The sequence below is a fragment of the Thrips palmi genome, unplaced genomic scaffold, assembly GCF_012932325.1.
Source record: "Thrips palmi isolate BJ-2018 unplaced genomic scaffold, TpBJ-2018v1 HiC_scaffold_12, whole genome shotgun sequence".
Taxonomy (NCBI): Eukaryota; Metazoa; Arthropoda; class Insecta; order Thysanoptera; family Thripidae; genus Thrips; species Thrips palmi.
The window spans coordinates 6,529,138-6,548,764 of NW_023144623.1; the positions used below are offsets into that span (position 1 = coordinate 6,529,138).

The 19,627-nt window shown below is 57.9% G+C and overlaps 1 protein-coding gene across 1 annotated transcript in view; it reads left to right on the forward strand.

Annotated features, from left to right (window-relative positions):
* LOC117640495 overlaps positions 1–19,627 on the forward strand; it is a 106,217-nt gene that overhangs the window by 63,220 nt on the left and 23,370 nt on the right. Inside the window, exons 3-4 of the mRNA XM_034377013.1 lie at positions 9,490–9,525; positions 16,916–17,025. Coding sequence (XP_034232904.1) covers positions 9,490–9,525; positions 16,916–17,025 — 146 coding nt within the window. The remainder of the gene's footprint in view (positions 1–9,489; positions 9,526–16,915; positions 17,026–19,627) is intronic.

Here is a 19,627-nt window from a genome sequence, read left to right on the forward strand (position 1 = left end):
CGCCCCGCCCCGCCTCGCCCCGGAGGCACACGCCTCGAAGCCAAGCGAAGCAAGGCCAGACAAAAAGCTGAAAGGCGTTGAGAATATTTGACCTGAAATTGATTGGCGTGCTGGGGATGTGATGGCCCGGGATGGCCGTGCCTCTGATTGGCCCTGCTTCCGGAGGGCTGATTGCGAACGGACGCGCTCCGTCTCTCTCGCACTCGCGCGCCGCGCCACAGGGCCGCAGGGGAGCGAGAGAGACAGGAAGCGAGTTATCCTCGGTCTGCGGGTCGGGGAGGGTCTCCCTGAGCACGAAGCTGGGAGGGGGTGGCTCGCTCGAACCCTGCCTGGCAGCCGGGACGGCGGGACGCGGGTGCCGGGTGCGACTGTGGCGACTGTGGTTTGCGGGTTCCTAAAGGACATTGGCTGGCCTGGCACCGCCTGGCGCCGCCTGCGCCGGGTCTTGTACATGCCCCCTCCCCCCCCTCTCTTTTTCGAACCCCTCCTTCATCCCTCGCTCCTGTTGCCGATAGTTTGAGCCCCACTTCCGCCCCGCCCCGCCCTCGCTGATCCCGGTCCGAATCCCCGTACAATAATTGGCTGGCCCTTGTAGCGCGAGGTAAACACGGAGAGGGTCTCCTGTCCGGCCCGCTGCGGAGCGATCCCGCACCGGAACACCGTCGCTCCGTCTCTCTCGCCCCGCCGGGGCGTCCCGCAGGGGTGCGAGAGGGACGGCAGCGACACTGCGAGCCTGGCCGGCGTGTCGCCCCCTCATTTGTCACCGCGTCCTCTCGGCCCTACCTCTGTCCCTCTCTCTGTCTTTCCTTCAGGAACACGCCCTTTCCCACACTGCCAATGATCGCCTCGAAAGTTGACCGCCGGACAGTCATCGAGCCGGTTTCGAGATTTACCGGCGTGGCGCCGCGCAGGCGTCCGGGTTTTCGGCCGCTGGCCCACTGTGGGGCGCTGCGGCGCCCGCACTGCCGGCTGGCTGCCTTTATGGCTGCGAGTTAAGCCCTCCCCGCTGTTGGCCGTGTTGTTGCTGGGAATGAAATAGTCATCGAGGATTATTCGGGGCGTCTTGAAGGGGCGGGAACTCGACCGCCATTGCCTCCACGGCCTCCAAGGCCTCCCACGCGTGCCAGTCATTCCGGCCGGCGGTCGGCCTCCGCCACCGCGGCCTCGGCCACAGTGCGGCGGCGCCGCGTTGTTCGATATTCGCGGGGAATATCGAACACGTGAGGCATGTTTCTTTGATATGCCCCTGGGACGTGCTGGCTGACCCGTCCATGAAATATAAGCCGAGGCCGTTGTACATCACGTATACGGCGGGCGGTTTACGGCCGAGGCCGGGCCGGGCGCGGTCCGACCCGCGAGGCGCGCACACTCGGAACCCGGACACGTAGCGCTCGGACTCGTTGACGTGTCGGCCGGAATAATCTACGGGCCGAGGCCGTTTCACACACTGGCCGATTTTGACTTGAGGCCTCGGCCTCGCTTCGGCCTCCGGCACCGACCTCGGCCGACCTCTGCGACCACTTCGACGTCCGCGTTCACCTCTGTGAACGTGCGCCCCTGTGTGTTTGGCCTCTGATGGTCTAGGACCTCGGCCGTTCCAGATCTCGACAACTTCCGATCTCGGCCACTGCAAATTCACGGGCTGATTGAGGGACCAGTGAAGTAGGCCTAACTGGACCAGGGTGCCGAAAGCGTTGTGAATTGTGGCCCCTGGGCCTTGCACCTGTTTTGGCTCTGTCTGTCTTTTTCTGTCTGTCTGTCTGTCGTCGGGTTCTGTCTGTCTGTCTCACCGGCCGGCCCTTGCCCTTGGCCTCGGGGGGTCGACCCGATCCAATCCGCTTCTTTTCAAGCAGCCCCGCGCCTCGCTTCGGCGGGCTCCGCCCGGCCCGGCCCGGCCTCGGCCACCCCTTGGACCCGTGCATAAATTGTTGATGCGACAGTGTAAACATGTTTGGGAATGCTCGCCGTGCGCCGCGCCTCGCGCCACACAATGCCGGAACCTTTTTTGCACGCCGTGAAGGCCCTCATTGCCAGCAGTTTCCCACCGGCAAGTCGCTCGCTTCGCTCTGCCCTTTTATTTTGGTTTCATTCCGGGCGGCAGGGCTGCACCGCGACGTGGTGGGGCGGGGCGGGGCGGGGCGGGGGGGGGGGGCGTACGGCCGGAACCCTTTAGGAGGAATCACTTTGGGAAAAACCCCCTTCCACCCAATAGGCGGGGCTGCAGTCCGATTCCCAGAGTCGTATTCGTCGCGCTGTCTCCCTCGCACCCACACGGGACGCCCATGAGTGCGAGAGAGACAGAGCGACGGAAACGACTCTGGGAATCGGTCTGCTGCTGCGGGGATGAGAAATTGCGACGGCGCGTGGCTTCGGCAGTCGGTACACTGGCTGGGCGCGCCAAAGGGGATGCACCGGGGCCTGCCCCTGTGTGTGTGTGTCTGTGTCGGTGAGTCACGCCGCGAGGAAAGGCAGTAAAGTGGTGCGTCACTTTGTCACGCGGCGTTGACGCCGCTGTAAAGTCCCTCTGCGGAGTCGTTTTCGTCGCCCTGTCTCTCTCGCGCCCACATGGGACGCCCCATGAGTGCGAGAGAGACAGGGAGTCGGGGTGCGGCGCGCTGCACCCAGGCGCAGCCATCCCTTACTTGCTTTCCTTTCCTTTCGCCCCGCTGGCTGGCCGGCCGGCTATTTACAGGCGTGTCGTCGTCGTTGTTGCTACACTGCTTTCGGTGGGCGACGCAGGAGACGCACGGCGGGGCGCGCGTCGCCCTGCCGTCACCTCGTTTGTCTGTGCGGCCGCCAACACCGCGGGAGCGGGGCCGGCTCACCTCGTGGCGGACGGACAGACCGACAGGCAGGCAGGCAGACGGACAGACAGATACGGCTGCTTTAGCCGTGTCAAGGAGCGCGGCGGCCCACACCGCCCCCTCGACGACGCGGGGCGTTAGCGAGGATTAGCGGGGGGATGGAGTGGGGGAGGGGGAGCCAGCAGCAGCAATCCGAGCCCGCGCGCGCGCCAGTGGCGCCAGTGGTGACTCCGGTTGAATATTTAACTCGCCCAGTACCTCCTCTTCACCTGGTCCTCCCCCTCCCCGTAGCGCCAGGCTGGGCCCGGCTGGAGGCACTGTCCGCCCGAAGGCCGCCCGACGGCCGCCCGAAGGCCGCAGGGCCTAATAGAGCATGTATCGGGCAGCCCGCCGCTCACAGGGACCAATCTGTATGCAAATAATGCGAGCACTGCCCTCTGTGGCACACTGTGGCACACTGTGCGTCTCTGGTCCGGACCGCCGCCGCCGCCGCCGTCGTGGTCCTGGAGCCCCACGCCCCTGGAGACCCCAGACGCACACGGCGGCGGGTCACGGCCACGTGGAGGACGCGGGCCGAAAAAAAAAGAAGGCGGTGGTGGGGGTAAAAGGCAAGGCGTCCCGGTCGGGGCGTGGAGGGCGGCGGTCTTTGGGGCCATTTCGCGGCGCGTCCGCGCGGCCGGCCCCAGGGCAGGACCCCCCGGGGGGCGCACGCCGCACAGCCGCCGCCAACGCGCCCCCGCCTCCGCGCTTGTGGCTTTTGTGCGCGTGTGTGCGTGCGTGCGTGAGTTTTAAAGGGCCTGACAAGGGCAAGGTCGGCGTGTCGCTCGCGGATGGCGGTGTGGCGGTGCGTGGCGGCGCCCGGGTCTTTTCGACGTTTAGAGGTCGTTTTGCCCGCCGCCGTCTCAGTCATACTCCCGGGGGGGCGTGCCCTTCCCCTTTCTGGTCCTTTTTTTGCTCTCGTTCTGTTTCGCTTCGTTTTGCTTTGTTTGCTGCTCTGTTCCTTTCCCTGCTCGCGACGCCGTATCGGAGGGGCTGGCCGCGAGGTGGCGCTGTGAGCGCGGCGAGGCGCCCCGGAGGCGCACCTTTTAGTCGCGTGTCATCGACACCCCCGTCACGTAGCACGCAGCAAGCCGGCACGCCACGCCGAGGGGGAGCACCACCGGCTGTGCCGCGCCAAGGGTGCTGATGATGATGGCGCTGGTCACTGTATGCACGCTTTGATTTTCCCTTAGCCGCACAGCGGGCCAGAGGACCGGTGGAGGTGGTCAAAATCCCGTGTTATGAGCTGCAGAGTTGCCACATGGGACTCGAACCGAATGGATTGCTCTCCGAACGCGGAATCCATTGGTGGGGTCACACGCTCGGTTCGAGTCCCACTTAGCGACTCTGGAGCTCAAAACGCGTCTAGAGTTTTGACCGCCTCCACCGGTCGTCTGGCCCACTGTGCGCCGTTCCCTCTTTGCGCGCTTTTTTCCTCGTGGTTCGCGATCATTTTTCCCCTTCCAAGTTGGCAGTACCGGGCGCTAAGCGAGTGCTGGGGGCTCGGCGCGAGGCTGGGGGAGGGGGCGAGAGCCACTCGGAGATGGCGGGGCTCTCGTCGGCGGCGGGCGCAGCGCGCAGAGGTGACTTTGCCGTCGCCATTCAGGGCCTGTCTGTCCGTCCGTCTGCCTGCCAGCTGGGCTGTCCGTCCGCCTGCCCGCGCGGCCGCCAGCCTCACGGAGCGCCGTGTCGGCAGGCCGGCCCGCCGCGCAGCCGTGTCCGCTGGTTGCCTGCGGCGCAGGGGCCTTCCCCCGGCGGGGCCGCGGCCTGAGCTGCTTTTGATTCGCATTTTGCTTTGTTGCGTCGCCCTGTCTGTCCGTCTGGCTGGGGGGGCGCCCCGCCGACACCTGCCCCTGCTCGCTCTTCCGTGTATTTGGCTGCACTCACACACACACACACACACGCACGCACTTCCCCCCCCATGCATTTCGCAGCGCCGTCCGCGGGGTGGGGCCCCTCCCCAGCGCGATCAAAGCCGAGCGAAGGGGGGGCCCCGGGGGGGGGGGCCGGGGGGGGCGGGGCGGGGCGGGGGGGGGGGCCGGGGGGGAAGGGGGGGGGGGGGCGGCGGCCGGGGGGGGGCGGGGGGGGGGCGGGGCGGGGCGGGTGAAGCCAGCCGCGGGCGCGGCGGTGCGACCAGCGAGCGGCCCCCATTTATAAAACACGGAATCCCAAAAGCGCGGGAAACGCATTCTCATTCTAATTATTTTTCGACAAAGCCAAACCTTGTTGCCTTTTGTTGTTGTTGTTAGTTTTCCCGGTGGGTCGTTCGGAAGGGAGCGAAATGATTGTTGTTTATGTTGTTTTTTGTTTTGCGGTCTTTTTGTGCTTTTAATTGACACGCGCGTTGCTCCGTTGATTCGGCCAATCGCGGCCGACAAGGACGGGAAGGGCGTGCATTGATTTGGAGCCGCAAAGTCGCCCTGGCGTCCTATGGCCGTGTGAAACGGACCGGGGCGCGAACATTCGATCCTCTCTTTCGAGGCGACAAATGTTTTATATCGACTTTCACTCTCGGTCGTATCGTGCTCTCTCTCCCTCCCCCGTTTGAAACACGAGCCGTGCGGCGACGTGTCCTTTGTGTCTTAATGACGCGAGCTGCCAGATTCCAGTGTGTCAGATTGCGTGCTGCGGGTGGTTTTATAAAAGCTTTTTTTTTTTAAAAACGTTGTTGAATTTTGGCACGCCTTTCCTTTTTTAAGAAAGCGTTGAACTTGCACATGAAGTAAATTCGTTTGGAACACGACCTTCGATTCCGGTTGCTTATTTGTTTATGAGGCGGACACCTAAAAGTGGAGACAATTCAGTCAATTTGTGAGTCTCTGCCTTCCGGAGGTAGCTTCCTTGCCCTGCCTGCCTTGGGTGCCCTCGGGAATGAGTCAGGGTTCAAGGCTGGACCGGCGGCGGAACAATACGACAAATAAAGAAAGCCAGGAGGAAAGAAAATGTTTTCCAGCCGGCACGCTAACCATGTTAGCTGTCCAAATTAGTTACAGTACGCTGAATAATTTAGCAACACTGCCAGCAGGGCGGGGCCTTGGCGGCGGGGGGGGCAGCAGTCCGAAGACCGTGGCTCGAGGCTCCGCCGTTTGTCTCTGCAAGGGAGCCGCCTGCGGGACTGACCGGCTGGAAATTCGTCCAGACGGATTCAGGAAGCTCCTGGAAAATCATTTCTCTCGAGTGTTTCGGCGTGGGCTTGCCCTTATGGCAGTGTGGTGTAGTTCCGCCCGGCAGGCAGGCAGGCAGTCTGTCCTTGTCGCTCTGGCGGGGCGTGCCGTCGGGGTGCGAGAGAGTATGCTCGGCGCCGTAACAGTGTAACGACTTGAGGTGCGCGCTGCGTGGCACAGTGGGCCAGAAGACCGGTGGAGGCGGACAAAACTCTAGACGCGTTTTGAGCTCAGGAGTCGCTAAATGGGCCTCGAACCGAACGTGTGACCCCACCAATGGATTGCTCTCCGAACGAGGAGCCCATTGGTGGGGTCACACGCTCGGTTCGAGGCCTGTTTAGCGACTCTGCAGGTCAAAAAGCGTCTCGAGTTCCGGCCCACTGTGCGAGGTGCTGCTCGTCTGCGCGTCGCAATGCGTCATTGGGTTTAGTGTCCGGCGGGCCGCGTGCGGGGCGTCCGCGCCGCGGTCAAGCCCCTCCGTGTCTTGGCCCTTGGCCGCCCTTGGCGCAGCGCCACTGGGTGGCTCGGACGCAGCCAGGGCCATCGCCCGGCCGGCCCGCCGTGCCGCCGTGCCGCCGTGCCCATACGCCACAGCCCTTCCACGCGGCCAGACGGCTAGGAATGCCGTGCCGTGGCCATGCCAGGGAAGGGGGCCCAGTGGACCGGCCGCGACAGGGACCACTTGCAAGTCCTCCACTGGGCGATGCTGCTGCTGTTGTTACAGTCCTTCGCATTCCGCGACGGTGCTTCGCTGCTGTCTCTTTGTCTCCGCGTTTTCCACCACGGGGTGCGAGAGAGACAGAGCACCGTTGTTCGCAATCAGTGGGCTGTCAAAACTCCGGGCTCGTTTTGATCGCACTTGCCGTCCTCTAATGGAACGCGAATTAAACGCACGAAAACGCGTCCCGAGTTTGAGCCCTCCTGAACAGGCCTTTAGCAATGTGATTCCAGCCGATAGAGAGAGAGGGGGGGGGGAAGAGAGAGAGGCGTTTTGCTCCCCTCGTGATTGATACTTGATAATCGCCGTACTTTGGCGACGGCGCCGCTGCGATAGTTTTAATTCATAATCGCGCCACTCTCGCCCCTCTCTCTCTCTCTCTCTCTCTCTCTCTCTCTCTCTCTCTCTCTCTCTCTCTCTCCCTCTCTCTGACGGCCCGCTACGAGGAAAACAATATCTGGAGCCGTGTGCCATTACCGCGGACGAGGGCCTGGATGGGCTGGAGGGGGGAGAAAGGCGTGCTCCTCAAAGTTGTAAAATCTGCGGCATGAGAGGGTGAGGAGAGGAGCGCCAGTAAAATTTTAGGATGAGGCACTATTAGCAGCAGCGGCGTCTTGGCCGTCTTGGCGGGGAGGGGGGAGGGGGACTCGGTGTCACCACCTGCCTCTCGTACACTGCTGTGTTCCAAGCTGCTGCTGCGGTCCCGCGGCTCCGTCGCCGCTCTGTCTCTCTCGCACCCCCACGGGGCGACCCGCGAGCGCGACAGAGAGGACCGACGGAGTGTTGTTGGGCTGCTGAGGAGCAGGTCGTGGAGGGCACCTTGCCGGCCCACCGCCTTGCTGTACTTGGCGCCCGCCCCGCCCGCCCCGCCGCCGCTTGTTAGAAGGCGCTTTGTCAGCCCAACGGCCGGACGGGGTCAGAGGTCGCCGTGCTGCCGTGCTGCCGTGCCCGTCGGCCGCGGCCACGGGGCATTGTTGCCGAGCGAGGACTTCCAGTGGTGGCAACACAACGAGACAATGGCCAGAAATAAACGGATCGCCGCCGCCGTCACGCTGAGCTTGCCGAGCTTGCGCTGCTGGCCGCGCCACTGCCGTGTTCTCTTTGTCGTCATCGCGGAGCCTGCACTGTTGAGGACGCCGCCGAGACAAGTCGTCCGATCATGCGTTCGTCTGAATTCGTTGCATTCTCCATCATGCATTTCTGCATTCTTTCATTTATTCATTCATCATTCCTCATTAACTTATCTAAAATCATCGATTCCTCATTCATTACTCATTCATTCTTCATGCATTCCCCATTCATTCCTCATTCATTCTTCATGCATTCCCCATTCATTCCTCATTCATTCTTCATGCATTCCCCATTCATTCCTCATTCATTCTTCGTGATTCCCCATTCATTTCTCGTTCATTAATTAATGCATCCATTGGTGCCTCATTCATCCACTCATTCCCGCTCGTCGCGGAGATGATGAACGAGGCGCCGTATTGACGGATGAGTCGTCAGTTTGTAATGACGCGCATTTTGTCGGCGAGACAGATGCTTTCTGCAGCGGGCCGAGGCGTCCGAGGCTGTGCGCTTTGCTGCCGGTGGTGTGGCCGTTTCGGCTGGGGGAAGGGCAGAGCAGAGGTCTTTCTTCGCTTTCGGAAAAAGTGCGTGTGGCTTACCTCGTGTGGGTGGGAAAGAGACAGACAGACAGACACAGAACAGACAGTGATTACGCATGCGACAGAACGTCGCAACGAAAAGTGCCGCGCACGGATTCGGCTTTCGGGGCGCCGCGGCGTCGCTAATCACGGGGATGACGCGATTAAAAGCAAAACACATTTTATTTCGTCGGCCGCGGCGGCAGGCTGCTGTGTGACAGCAGCGGGGCTTTGTGGCGCAGTCACTGTAAGCCTCTTTCTCTCTCTGTGTTTCTCATCCACCGTAAAGGGGTGCGAGCGAGACAGACAGAGAGAGAGAGAGAGAGACAGAGACAGAGGGAGGGGTGTCGCTTTCGGAGTCAACCTGGCGGCTGATGATTTAATCGCGATCGAGCCACGCGTCCTTCTCCTTAGGTGGAGCCGTTGGTCCCGTCCCCGCCCCGCCCCGCCCCGCCCCGCCCCGCCCCGCCGGGCCTGCCGTCGCCCGCCCCATCGCGGAACCGAATTTACGTCTTTGTTCCGCTGGCTGGCGCTTCGCTGCTTCGCGTCGCCGTGTCGCCCCGCCGGCCCCGCTAGCCTCACCCAGGGGCGCGAATTGGATTCTGTCCGCACTCCGCGCTGCGAATAGTATATATATTTATTTATTGCACAAGCTTATTTTCCGGGAGGAACCAAGGAAGCAGAGGGGAGGGGGAGGAGGGACCGGAATAAAAAGCGGAAGTGGATGCTTATTGCTTTCGCTGCTTATTTTCGCTCGTTCCTTGTTTATTTTTATGTCGTGGCGGCGGCAGGCGGCCTCCTCCGGGCCTCGCCAGTCAGAGATGCGGGCGGTGTGTGTGTGTGTGTGTGTGTCGTTGTCGTAGTCCGACTGCAGTCGCGGTGACGTCATCTGAAAGTGTAATGCTTGGCTGGGAGGGGGAGAGGGCTGTTTGGGTGCTTCTTTCTCTCTTTCAGCAGCCCCTCCTTTGCGACACCTCCCCCCCCCCCCTCTCTCTCTCTCGCACCTTTCCGCTCTCGCACTCATACTGGAGTGCAAGAGCGAGGAGAGAGAGAGAGGAGAGAGAGAGGAGAGACTTGCTCTCCCGAACCCCCTTTGCTGACGTTGCCCTTTGTTGCAGGTGAGTAACCGGCGGGGGGATGCAGCAGTCGGTACCGTGAGTACTCCACCACATGACTCCGTGTGCAGTAAACCCCGGCGATGCGATGCGGGCAGATCAGCGGTGTTGCTTCCAGTAGCGATTTGTTGTTGTTGTTGTTGCTGGTGTCTGTGTAGCGATTGTTGTTGTCGTTTCTCGGTGGGGGTAAAATTGGCAGTTAGTTTCGGCGCGGGCGCGGGGTTTGCTGCTCGTCGTGTTTGCTCTGTATACCGTTTTGCTGCTGCGTGCGCTTTTGGTTTTATCGGGCTTTTTCTTATAATAGTGGAGTGGATCATCGGGGGTGAAGGAAGAGAGGGTTTGGGGGAAATATGATGTTTTTTGAGGAGGGGGAGGGAGTCATTTTTCGCAAAGACTCGGTCTTTGACGACAAGTCGAAACGCCCCCTTATTGCCTTCTCTCTCTCTCTCTCTCTCTCTCTCTCTCTCTCTCTCTCTCTCTCTCTCTCTCTCTCTCTCTCTCTCTCTCTCTCGTACGAGGAACCTGTTCGTCTGTTTCGTTTGCTGGGGGCACTCGGCGGGGTAATTGACTGGACCTTGCCGAACGCCAGACGGACACGCAGAGGGGAGGAGAGGGGGTGAAAGGGGGGTGAAAGGGGGGGGGGGGCGCCTCTTTATCACTCCGCCGGCCTCGCTAGCCTCGCTGCTGGCGTGTAGTGGTGGCGGCAGACCCTTGCGATGTCCCCCCCCCCCTCCCCCCACCCCCACTTCGGCCTGTCTCGTCCGCCCCAATTGCTTCCTTTGTGGAGGAGAGCACGCGCCGATCGGGGTTGTAGTGTAGTGCCGCCAAAGTCTCTCTCTCTCTCTCTCCTCGCAGGGCGGCCCGTATGGGGGTGCGAGGGAGAGTGAGAGAGACGGCGGCGGCGGCCCGACTCGGAGTCAGCCTGTAGTAGTGCCACCGGGTGCCGCGGGGATTGGGGGGGGGGGGGGGGGGACAATAAGACGAACACACCTCTAGTGTATGGAAACATCAAGCAGATGAATGCGGGTCGTGTGTGTGCGTGTGTGCGTGTTTGTGTCACAGAGAGGGTGAAAATGTGGCGATTGAAGGCGGCGGCGCGCGCACCCAAGCCGGTGTGCAAAACAGATGTAGATCCCCTTAGATGTATATATAACAGGATGTCAATCCTGCTGCAAAGCTGTTTCGAGAGGGGTGCCCGCGCTGCGTGGGCGTGTGTGTGTGCGTGTGTCAGGCAAGGACGCAGAGAGAGAAAGGGGGAGGGGGTGTCAGCCCCTAAAGTGGCAAACGGAAAGTTTTTCAGTTGACTGCAGCAGTTTTGCTACACACACTCACACACACACACACACACACACACACAGACGCGTAGGTACAGTCGATACGTATCGCTGGCAGTGCAGCGACGGGGGTGGGGGAAATTGAAAGCATGAAAGGCTTGAATAATGGAATAGTTCGCGTCGCGTTCAATCAGCGGTGGATGCAGGCGGCACACACACACACACACACACACACACCGGACCGAAGTTGGCCCAGTCGGCCACGTCTGCGCCGCTTTTTATTTGTCGTGTTTTTATTTTTATCTCGGATAGTGGTGTAGATTTTGTTTTTTACAGTGCGCCGCGGCCGGTGAAGCAGGTCGATAGGGCAGGACGTCGAGGATCCGCGAAGAGGGCGGGCAAGGCAGGCGGGCGACACTGGCAGGGCCGCATCGGTGGCCCCGCCGCTGCCCGCCCATTGTGTGTGCAAAGCGGATTTTTGCCCACAAAAGGGGCGTCCGAGTGGAGGGCGACCGTCACCTCCCTGCGCGCAACTAGCTCCAGCGCAACATAGAAAAAATTTAAAAATAAAAAAAATCACGGTAAAAACGGTTCCTGGTTTTCCCAGGAACTTCCTGGAAATCGCCTATACCTTCACCATTGGCCTCCTGGGAAAACCAGGTTCCGTTTTTACCGTGAATGCGTGAATGTGTCAACAAAAAGCAAAATTTGAAAAAAACGAAAGAGGAAAATGAACGTGGCGAGAGCATGACATGGTGGTTTCGATGCGGTTCCTCCTCCGCTGGTTGAGGCTGAAATTGAAGCCTCGAATGAGAAGGCTGCGCGTCGCTCTGCGTACCGCGCCGTACCGTACCGTGCCGTACCGGCGGCGCAGCAGGCCCTCACTAATGATAACTGCAATTAGTCGAAGCGAGCTCTCTGCCCCCTCCCTCGGCTTACACTTGTTGCGCTGCGTCCACCGCTCACTCCATCGACGGGGCGCAGAGCGCGCAGAGCAGGGCGCGCAGAGCAGGCGGTGCAGTTGGAAGCGACCGACCGCGCGGACGGCTTTGGCATCGCCACTGGTCATTAGTGTTGTTCCAATAACGTGCGGTGCGTCCGGCATGCGTCGTCATCGCGGTTCGGAATCTCAGTCTGCAAAGACCGCGCTGCATGCCCGGCTGGGGGGTGTCGCTTTTCAGCAGAGGATGTAAGGAAATTTTACGTCTAGAGAAGTCCAACCATTTGCTTTAAGATCCACAAGACACAACCTTACACTGTGCCTTAACTTTTCTGCGGCGGCGCCGTTGCGATAGGTCAGAGGCTACTTTCATCGCTGCTACGTTAGTTTGCTCTGACAGCGGAACGCTGAAAAACTAGCATGGCCTGCTTGGATGTCTGTGGACTACTAGCGGGCTACTAGCGTCAAAAACCAAAAACGAAAAAATCTTAGCCGCATGGAATCACTTGGAAAAAGTAAAAATTTATTTGGAACTTCGTCGACTAAATTTTCTTGTTCCAGGATTATTTTTTTCTGGATGAAGAATTTTTTTTCTTTTTTTTGACGTGTACGCGCCTCTGCGCGCGATGACCGTGCGATATTGATGAGTGCATTCTGATGGAGCCCCTTGTCGGCGGCGGGGCCCGGCGGGGCCCGGCCCCAGCACGGCGGTGCCGGACTCTGAGAGCAGCGCCGAAGGGTCGACGCGGCGGCGTGGACGCGGACAGTAACTGTCGAACAAAAGGGCCCTGTTCAGTTACAAGGATCGCCCTGCACGCCGTGCACGCCCTGCAGCCTGAATGGCCCCTCGGCCATTGGCTGGTAGCGCCGAGAGAGAGAGAGAGAGGGGAAGAAACTGCCTTAAGCCGCGTCGCGTGATCCTGCGGGGGAAGTGCGCAGAGCGAGCCATATAGCTCATTTTCAGCACCATTTCAAACCGTCGTGTACCCTGCGGAGTCTGTTGCGCCCCCTCGTGTGTTCGTGTGCGTGTGTGTGTGTCCGTGTGTGTGCGAGCGTTCTCCCAAGTTACACAAAGACGTCACGGGCTACAAAAGTCGTCGACGACGACGACGAGGAATTTGTGCCCGCTCCAAGTTTATGTCGGCATTTCGAAAAGTTGCGACTTTTCTTTTTCAAACAGTGATGGCGCTGCGAAAGAGGAGACGGGGGCGCCAAGGAGAAGAAGAAGAAGGAGGAGGAGCAGCGAATGCAAGGCATGAATCGTAACTTCTCGCGCGCACTCGCTGGTGGCAAACGATTTTCGCGTTTATGATCCTCCCTTCTTGTCTGTCTGTCTGTCTCTCTCTCTCTCTCTCTCTCTCTTCTCTCTCCTCTCCCTCTCTCTCTCTCTCTCTCTCTCTTCCTTGACGTATCGCCCCGCGGAAAGGCCGCTCCTCTATAAATGGACTTGGAAAATAAAATAAGGAAAAGGGAACACACACACAGAGCAAAGGGAAGCAAGGGCGTTGCGGACGCAAAGAGTTCGGTGGAGGTGAGGAGGAGCGAAAGCCCTACCACAGAGGAGAAAGGAGGGGGGGGGCCTTGGTGTCACGCCCCTCCGGCAACAGGAAGAGAGTGGCTGCCTCATACATCATCCCTTACAATTAATTGTGGTTGTGCGGAACTGCGTCACGGCGGGGTTGCAAAAGGGGGGGGGGGTTGCAGGGGGCTGGAGCGAACGAAGAGCCAGCCGCAAGTCCAAGCCGATTACCGGGAGACGCGCATTGAAAAGATGGGCATTGAATGAGAGTCACCGGGTCGTGTGGTGACGGCCTGGCGGCTGGCTGGCGGCTTGGCGGGCGGCGTGGCGGCGCCGGGGAGCGCGGACAGCTGCCTGGCTGCTCGGTCAGGGCTGCCATGCCGGGTCGCGGTGGCTGGGGCGTAGGCTGGGGCGTAGGCTGTGGGGCGAGTGACCCTTGTTAACGCTGCTTTCTGCTTATCACGCCCAAGGTGCAATGCGGGGATGCTGTCGCCTGGGTTATTAATCTTGGCTCTCTCGGCTCGACTCGGCTCGGCCCGCCCGGCTCGGCTCTGCCCGGCTCGGTGCGGCCCCGGGGAGGGCCGATCCCTTTGAGGGGAGTTTTGACGGCGTCTGAGGGGAAAGAGTGCGTGCAGTGCGGTGATCTTGTTATCTGCGCACCGAAACCTAATGGCCCTGCTTGTTACCCGCAAGCAATTTTTTTTTTCTCGCGACGGGACGCGCCGAGAATTTGAATTTGGATGTGTTTCCGCCAAGCCTATAGATACTCCAGCCTCGTAAAGCTCGAAATATCGTCCTTGTTGCGTTGCGGCGTTTGGGTGAGTAGGAGTGAGTGGGTGTTTCGGACCGTGATGTCGAGTTTGAAGCAACTGTTTGCGCGGGTTGTCGCTGGTGTGTCTGTGCCTGGCCCATTCCAGCCATCCCCGGCGCGTCCGGGCATCCTGCTGGCTGTGCCTCCTTGAATGAATGACCCACGCGGCACGGCGCGGCACGGCGCCCCCGGCCCGCAATGTATGCATGGCGGCTCCGGGCCATGTCGCGCCGGCCGCCGCACAGTGGGCCAGAACACCGGCGCAGGCGGCCGAAACTCTAGACGCTTTTTGAGCTCCAGAGTCGCTAAACAGGACTCGAACCGAAAGTGTGACCCCCACCAATGGATTGCTCTCCGAACGAGGAATCCATAGGTGGGGTCACACGTTCGGTTCGAGTCCCATTTAGCGACTCTGGGCTAAAAACGCGTCCGGGGTTTTGACCGCCTCCACCGGTCTTCTGGCCCACGTACGTCGGCAGGCGGGCGAGGCTGCGGGCGGGCAGGTGGCGGCCTAACAGTGCGGTTCGGCGCCATGCATTTTGATGAGCGGGCAATTGGGCCGTCCCGGCCGTCTGCGCCGCGTCTCCGGAGAACCGGGGGGCTTGCCTGCCTTGCAAGACTTGCCTTGGCTACAGGGAGGGACCGCCCCACACTGCAAGCGTCGTTACACTCACTCCTTGACGTTTCCCTGAGAAAACGTTGGGGAAATGCAGTCTTGAATAGTTTTTTTACCTAAAAGGCGCTCTCCACCGGCAATAGTTCTATGCGAAAATTATTGACAGTCTGACCTCTACGAACTAATGAGTGAGATATTTGGGATATTCATGCACCCCAGGAAAGGGAAATTTTTGTGGCAATCCCGGATTTTCTAATGAAATGTTTTGATCATAATTTACTCCATTCAAACCTAATTTTCTCACTTCGAGCATGGTTTTGATCGATTATGAGAACGTGTTATTCTCAATTTTCGGCCTGTATTTCATGTTCGACTTCAAAAGTGAAGCAGGGGACGAGCATCGAACACCCGCTTTTGAACTAGATTGCCAGCCGCACCACACGCCAATGTGTCGCTCTGTTCAGTGTGCCTCGATAAACGCTATCACTTCGACGCCTGCTCGAGCGCTCAGAAAAATTGAAAAGGACCGCGCGGAAACTGAATCACTGATAAACCCCCGGTTTAACGACGGCAGTAGTGTATGGTAACGGTCCCGTCTGGCACTTCGGGGACTGCGGTTAAAAACCCGTCCACTTCGATATTTTTGTTTGAACTTTAGGTCCCACCCCAGCCTCAGATCCGTTGACCAGCTTCAAATCCCGGCTCTGCGGTCATTTTTTTCAACTCCAATTAAATTTGCATTAGAATCATCGCCTGCCAGACGCAGCGCTGTGGTAGCGCGTGGTCGGGGGCGTCTCCCTATCTACGCACTTGGGTTCAAATCCCATCTGTTTTTTTTTTTTCTCTCTTTTTTTTTTTAAAACAGTTAGCACGCTTATTACGCAGAGCTCAACATGTAAAGCTGAAAACGACCAAAAAAACAGCCCGCCCCTTTGCTATCCATCTAAAGTCCCCGGGTTGCGAACGGTCAGGTTGGCCTGGGAAAACAGGTGACGCATGGCTGGGAACCAACCCGGATTACTATCCTGTGAGGCAGACACCTACCACTGTGCCATTGGGCTGTTTCAGAGCTGTCAGGGTGGGCTCGAGAGTGTTTATGACGAAATGAAGCTGCTCTGAAGTTATGTGGTGGGGGGCAACAGCCACCCCATTGGTCCATTCGCCACCTAGTGCGCATGCTCCCTAGCTTCAAGAATGTTTTCTTGGCACAAGAAAAACCCAATTTTCTCAGGCATTGATGCTGGTTTCAGGATTGAAAGGAGAAAATTTGTCTCATAGAATTTTGTTGACGTCACCCAAACTGATCGCATCACGCCGATTGATCCGAGTCGACTATTCTCTCCTCATACCAAAATTTTTTTCGCCTGAAACTATTTTTAACATACAGGCAAGAGAAATCAAGATCCGAACTGATCCAAAAAATTTCTTGCTCGCAAGTGATCCTAAAAAAAGATTGCAACAAAAAAATTTTACTTGTTACAAAAAATTTCCTTCTCTGAGTGTGTGCCTTAATTAAACGCGATGAGTCTCTGGCATGCTAATGGGTAGAAATCGCTTCGTCGAAGTCAGTGCGTTGCAAAGTCCGCCTGTTGGCGTTCACCATCGTGCTCTCTTTCGCTATCCAATCCAACCCCGCTGCTCCAAGACTCTCAAGAGGCTCAAGTGCGCGGAATCCGAATCCCTACCAGTGCGTGTGCATCTTGAGACCGATAACCAGGGCCCCGGGGTGGGGCGTGGCAGGATTGCACGCTCCGGTGGCCTAACGACTCGCGGGCTCGGGTTCGATTCCCGGCCCCGGCGTCTCTTAATAATGCCAAGGCACCGCGCGGCCCCCCTTGAGGAGCCCGCCGCCGCGGTCGTCGAGTGCGACTCTAACAAGGGACTCTCTCTCTCTCTCTCTCTCTCTCTCTCCCCTCTCTCTCTCTCTCTCTCTCTCTCTCTCTCTCTCTCTCTCTCTCCCTCTCCCCTCTCTCCTCTCTCTCTCCCCTCTCTCCTCTCTCTCTCCCCTCTCTCTCCGCTTTCGTATCGAGTCTCCGGCGACTCACCGGCATCACAAAAGGGTGAGGGAGGGAGAGAAAATCGCGGTAGATGATTTAATAATGTAGTTTTTTTGGTTTCCTTTTTTGGCCTGCGTAACAAACTTTCCATGTCGCCTCGTGTCTTTCACTCTTGTTGACCAAAAAAAAGTTACTTGTGAAATTCTGGATGTTTTTTTTGTTTTTTTCCTGTGAGGACTTTTTGTGTGATGTTGTTGTTTTTTTTTTGGCAGGTGGTGGACGCGGAGTACCACCTCGCCGGTGCTGCCCTCCGTGGCGATCATAGCCCTCTGCTCCGTGCTGCTGCTCGCCATGGTGTCCTCGCGACGGCGCTTGTGTGGAAATGAGTACATATTATTCTTTTGTTGTTTTGTTTTTCCCGCCGTGTTTTTGGCGGGTTTCCCTTGTTGTTGTTGCTGCTTTTTGTATTTTTCCCGCGGAAGCCCTCCGCGCGCGCCTCGCGTACGCCTGATTGTTGTGACGCACGTTTGCTGTAATCGAAGCGCAGACATTTATTTTCGTCACCAGGAAGGCAAGGGAGGGGGGGGGGAAAAGAGGGGGGAGGGGGGGAAGGTGACGTGTACAAATTGAAGCCAGATCAGGAGGATGCGGCGCGGGGATAACGCCTCGTGTGTGTGTGTTTTTGTGTGTGTGTGCGTGCGTGCTTGTGTGGGGTGTGTGTGTGTGTGTGTGTGTTTGTATACATGTGTACCGTTTGGTGCAACACGCGTATCGCGACACGGCGGCAGGTGCGTCCGTGCATAAGTCATACCAGCGTAGAGCACATAGGCAGGCCCATCATTTTTCAACAGGGACACCGACCGACGGACCGACACGCGACGCGGCCAAGGAAAGGTTAACTCCGACTTGTGCGGTGGTGGCGCAACCGCAAAGAGTCTTTTTTTTTTTTTTTTTTTTTTTTGGGAGTGTCGGTGGTGTGTGTCTCCGCAACCGTCACAGGAGGGCAGCTGGCTTTTTGGTTTTATTATTAATGTTGCTGCTTTTTTGAAAGAGCGAAAAGGGGGGAGGGGGTCGACGGTAAGCTCCGCACGCGGTGGAAATGTGAACTTTTTTTTTTTCTTTTCATCCCGTTTTCACGCTAGTTTGCGTTTGGGATTTGGTGAGATGCGGGCGCTCTGTGACTCTGTGGGGTGTTGTGTGTGTGTGTGTGTGTGGTGTGTGTGTGTGTGTGTGTGTGGTGTGTGTGGACGCGGACCTGCCGGCCAGGTTGGGGCCGCAGAGAGGCCCAGCAGAGATAGCTTTATCTGTGCGGCGCTACTCCACGCCGTGCATATACGGCCCCACGACTGCAGCTCTCCCCCTCCCCTCTCTCTCTCTCCCCTTTGACCAGCGGGGTGTGGGCGGCCGGTCCACGTGAGTAGCCCGCCTATGTTCCTCGTTCGTCCTCCTCCTTCTTCTTCTTCTCTTCTTCTTCCTTCTTCTTCTTCTTCTTCTTCGTAGGCTTGGCGTCGGTTATAGGCCGAAGGTGCACACGGGTCCGTGTAGAGTCCGTCTGGGTCAGCCTCCGTCCCGGCTGTGGCGCGGCGGGCGCGGCGTGGCGTGGCGCGCGGCGTTTTTGCCCGTGAAACGGCGTTTCCGTCTGTGCAATCAGGGCGGGCCGGGGGGCCGGTCGGTGGCGCGTGTTCTTGCAGCCACTGTTGTGATGGGGTCCGGCGGCGGCGAGGTGGAGGTGCACTGCGAGTTCCATCTCGTTTTACAGCGGCGCGACTCGTACACTGCAAGAAAAAAGTGTGAATAATACAAAAAAGACTAAATTTTTATACACGCAGCGTTTAAATAATAAAAATTTGGGCTTTATGTACACGCAGCGTGCACATAACAGAAAAAAATTATTGACACGCAGGATTTTTCCCCTCAGACGTCCACCGACGGTAGCCAGTGGGACAAAAAGTTCCTGCGTGCAAATAATATGTTGGCTTTTTTTTAACGCTGCGTGTCTCCAAAGGGACCAAAAAATTATTGGCACGCAGGATTGTAAAAATCTTCCGACCGGCGACTGAGGGCCGGCATGGCAGCTTGGTGGGTGAGTGGGTCCGTGCTTGCGCGGGAATTTTTTGGGCCCCGGGGTTTGAGACTTTCCTTTTTCTCAAAAAAATTTTTGCTGTCAATAATGAAAACGGGTTGTTTCAAACGCCGCGTGTTTTTAAATTCACAAGTTATTTACACGCAGCGTGGGCTGCAATTCGAGTTTTATTATTTTTCACGCAGGAAAAATTTTTCTGCGTGCAAATAATATTGGGGTTTTATTTAAACGCTGCGTGTCTCCAAGACACCAAAAAAATTTTTGGCACGCAGGATTGTAAAAAGTCTTCCGACCCGGGGACTGAGTCCGGCATGGCGGCTTGGTGGATGAGTAGGTCCGTGCTTGTACGGGAATTTTTCGGCCCTGGTTCGAGACCGCCTTTTTCTCAAAAAATTCCCGCGTGTAAATAATAAAAATGGGTCTTGCAGACACGCTGCGTGTAAAATTTCATGTGAAATTTTTTATAAAAACGCAGCGTTGAAACAACTCCGGTTTTTTTATTGACACGCAGAATTTTTTTGAGAAAAGACGAAGTCTCGAACCCGGGCCAAAAAATTCCCGTACAAGGACGTACCCCCCCATCCACCAAGCTGCCATGCCGGACTCAGTCGCCGGTCGGAGACTTTTTACAATCCGCGTGCCAATAATTTTTGGTGCCTTGTAGACACGCAGCGTTTTTTAAAAAAAGCCAAAATATTTTACACGCAGCAAAACTTTTTTCCCGCGTGTAAATAATAAAACTGGGCCCTTTGGGGACACGCTGCGTGAAATAAGATGTATATATATTTTATACACGCTGCGTGTATATAGACCCTTTTTTATTTTTTAAACGCTGCGTGTCTATAATGACTCCGTACAACAAATGACAAAAAAAACTGTACAAAGAAATACAACAGGGATT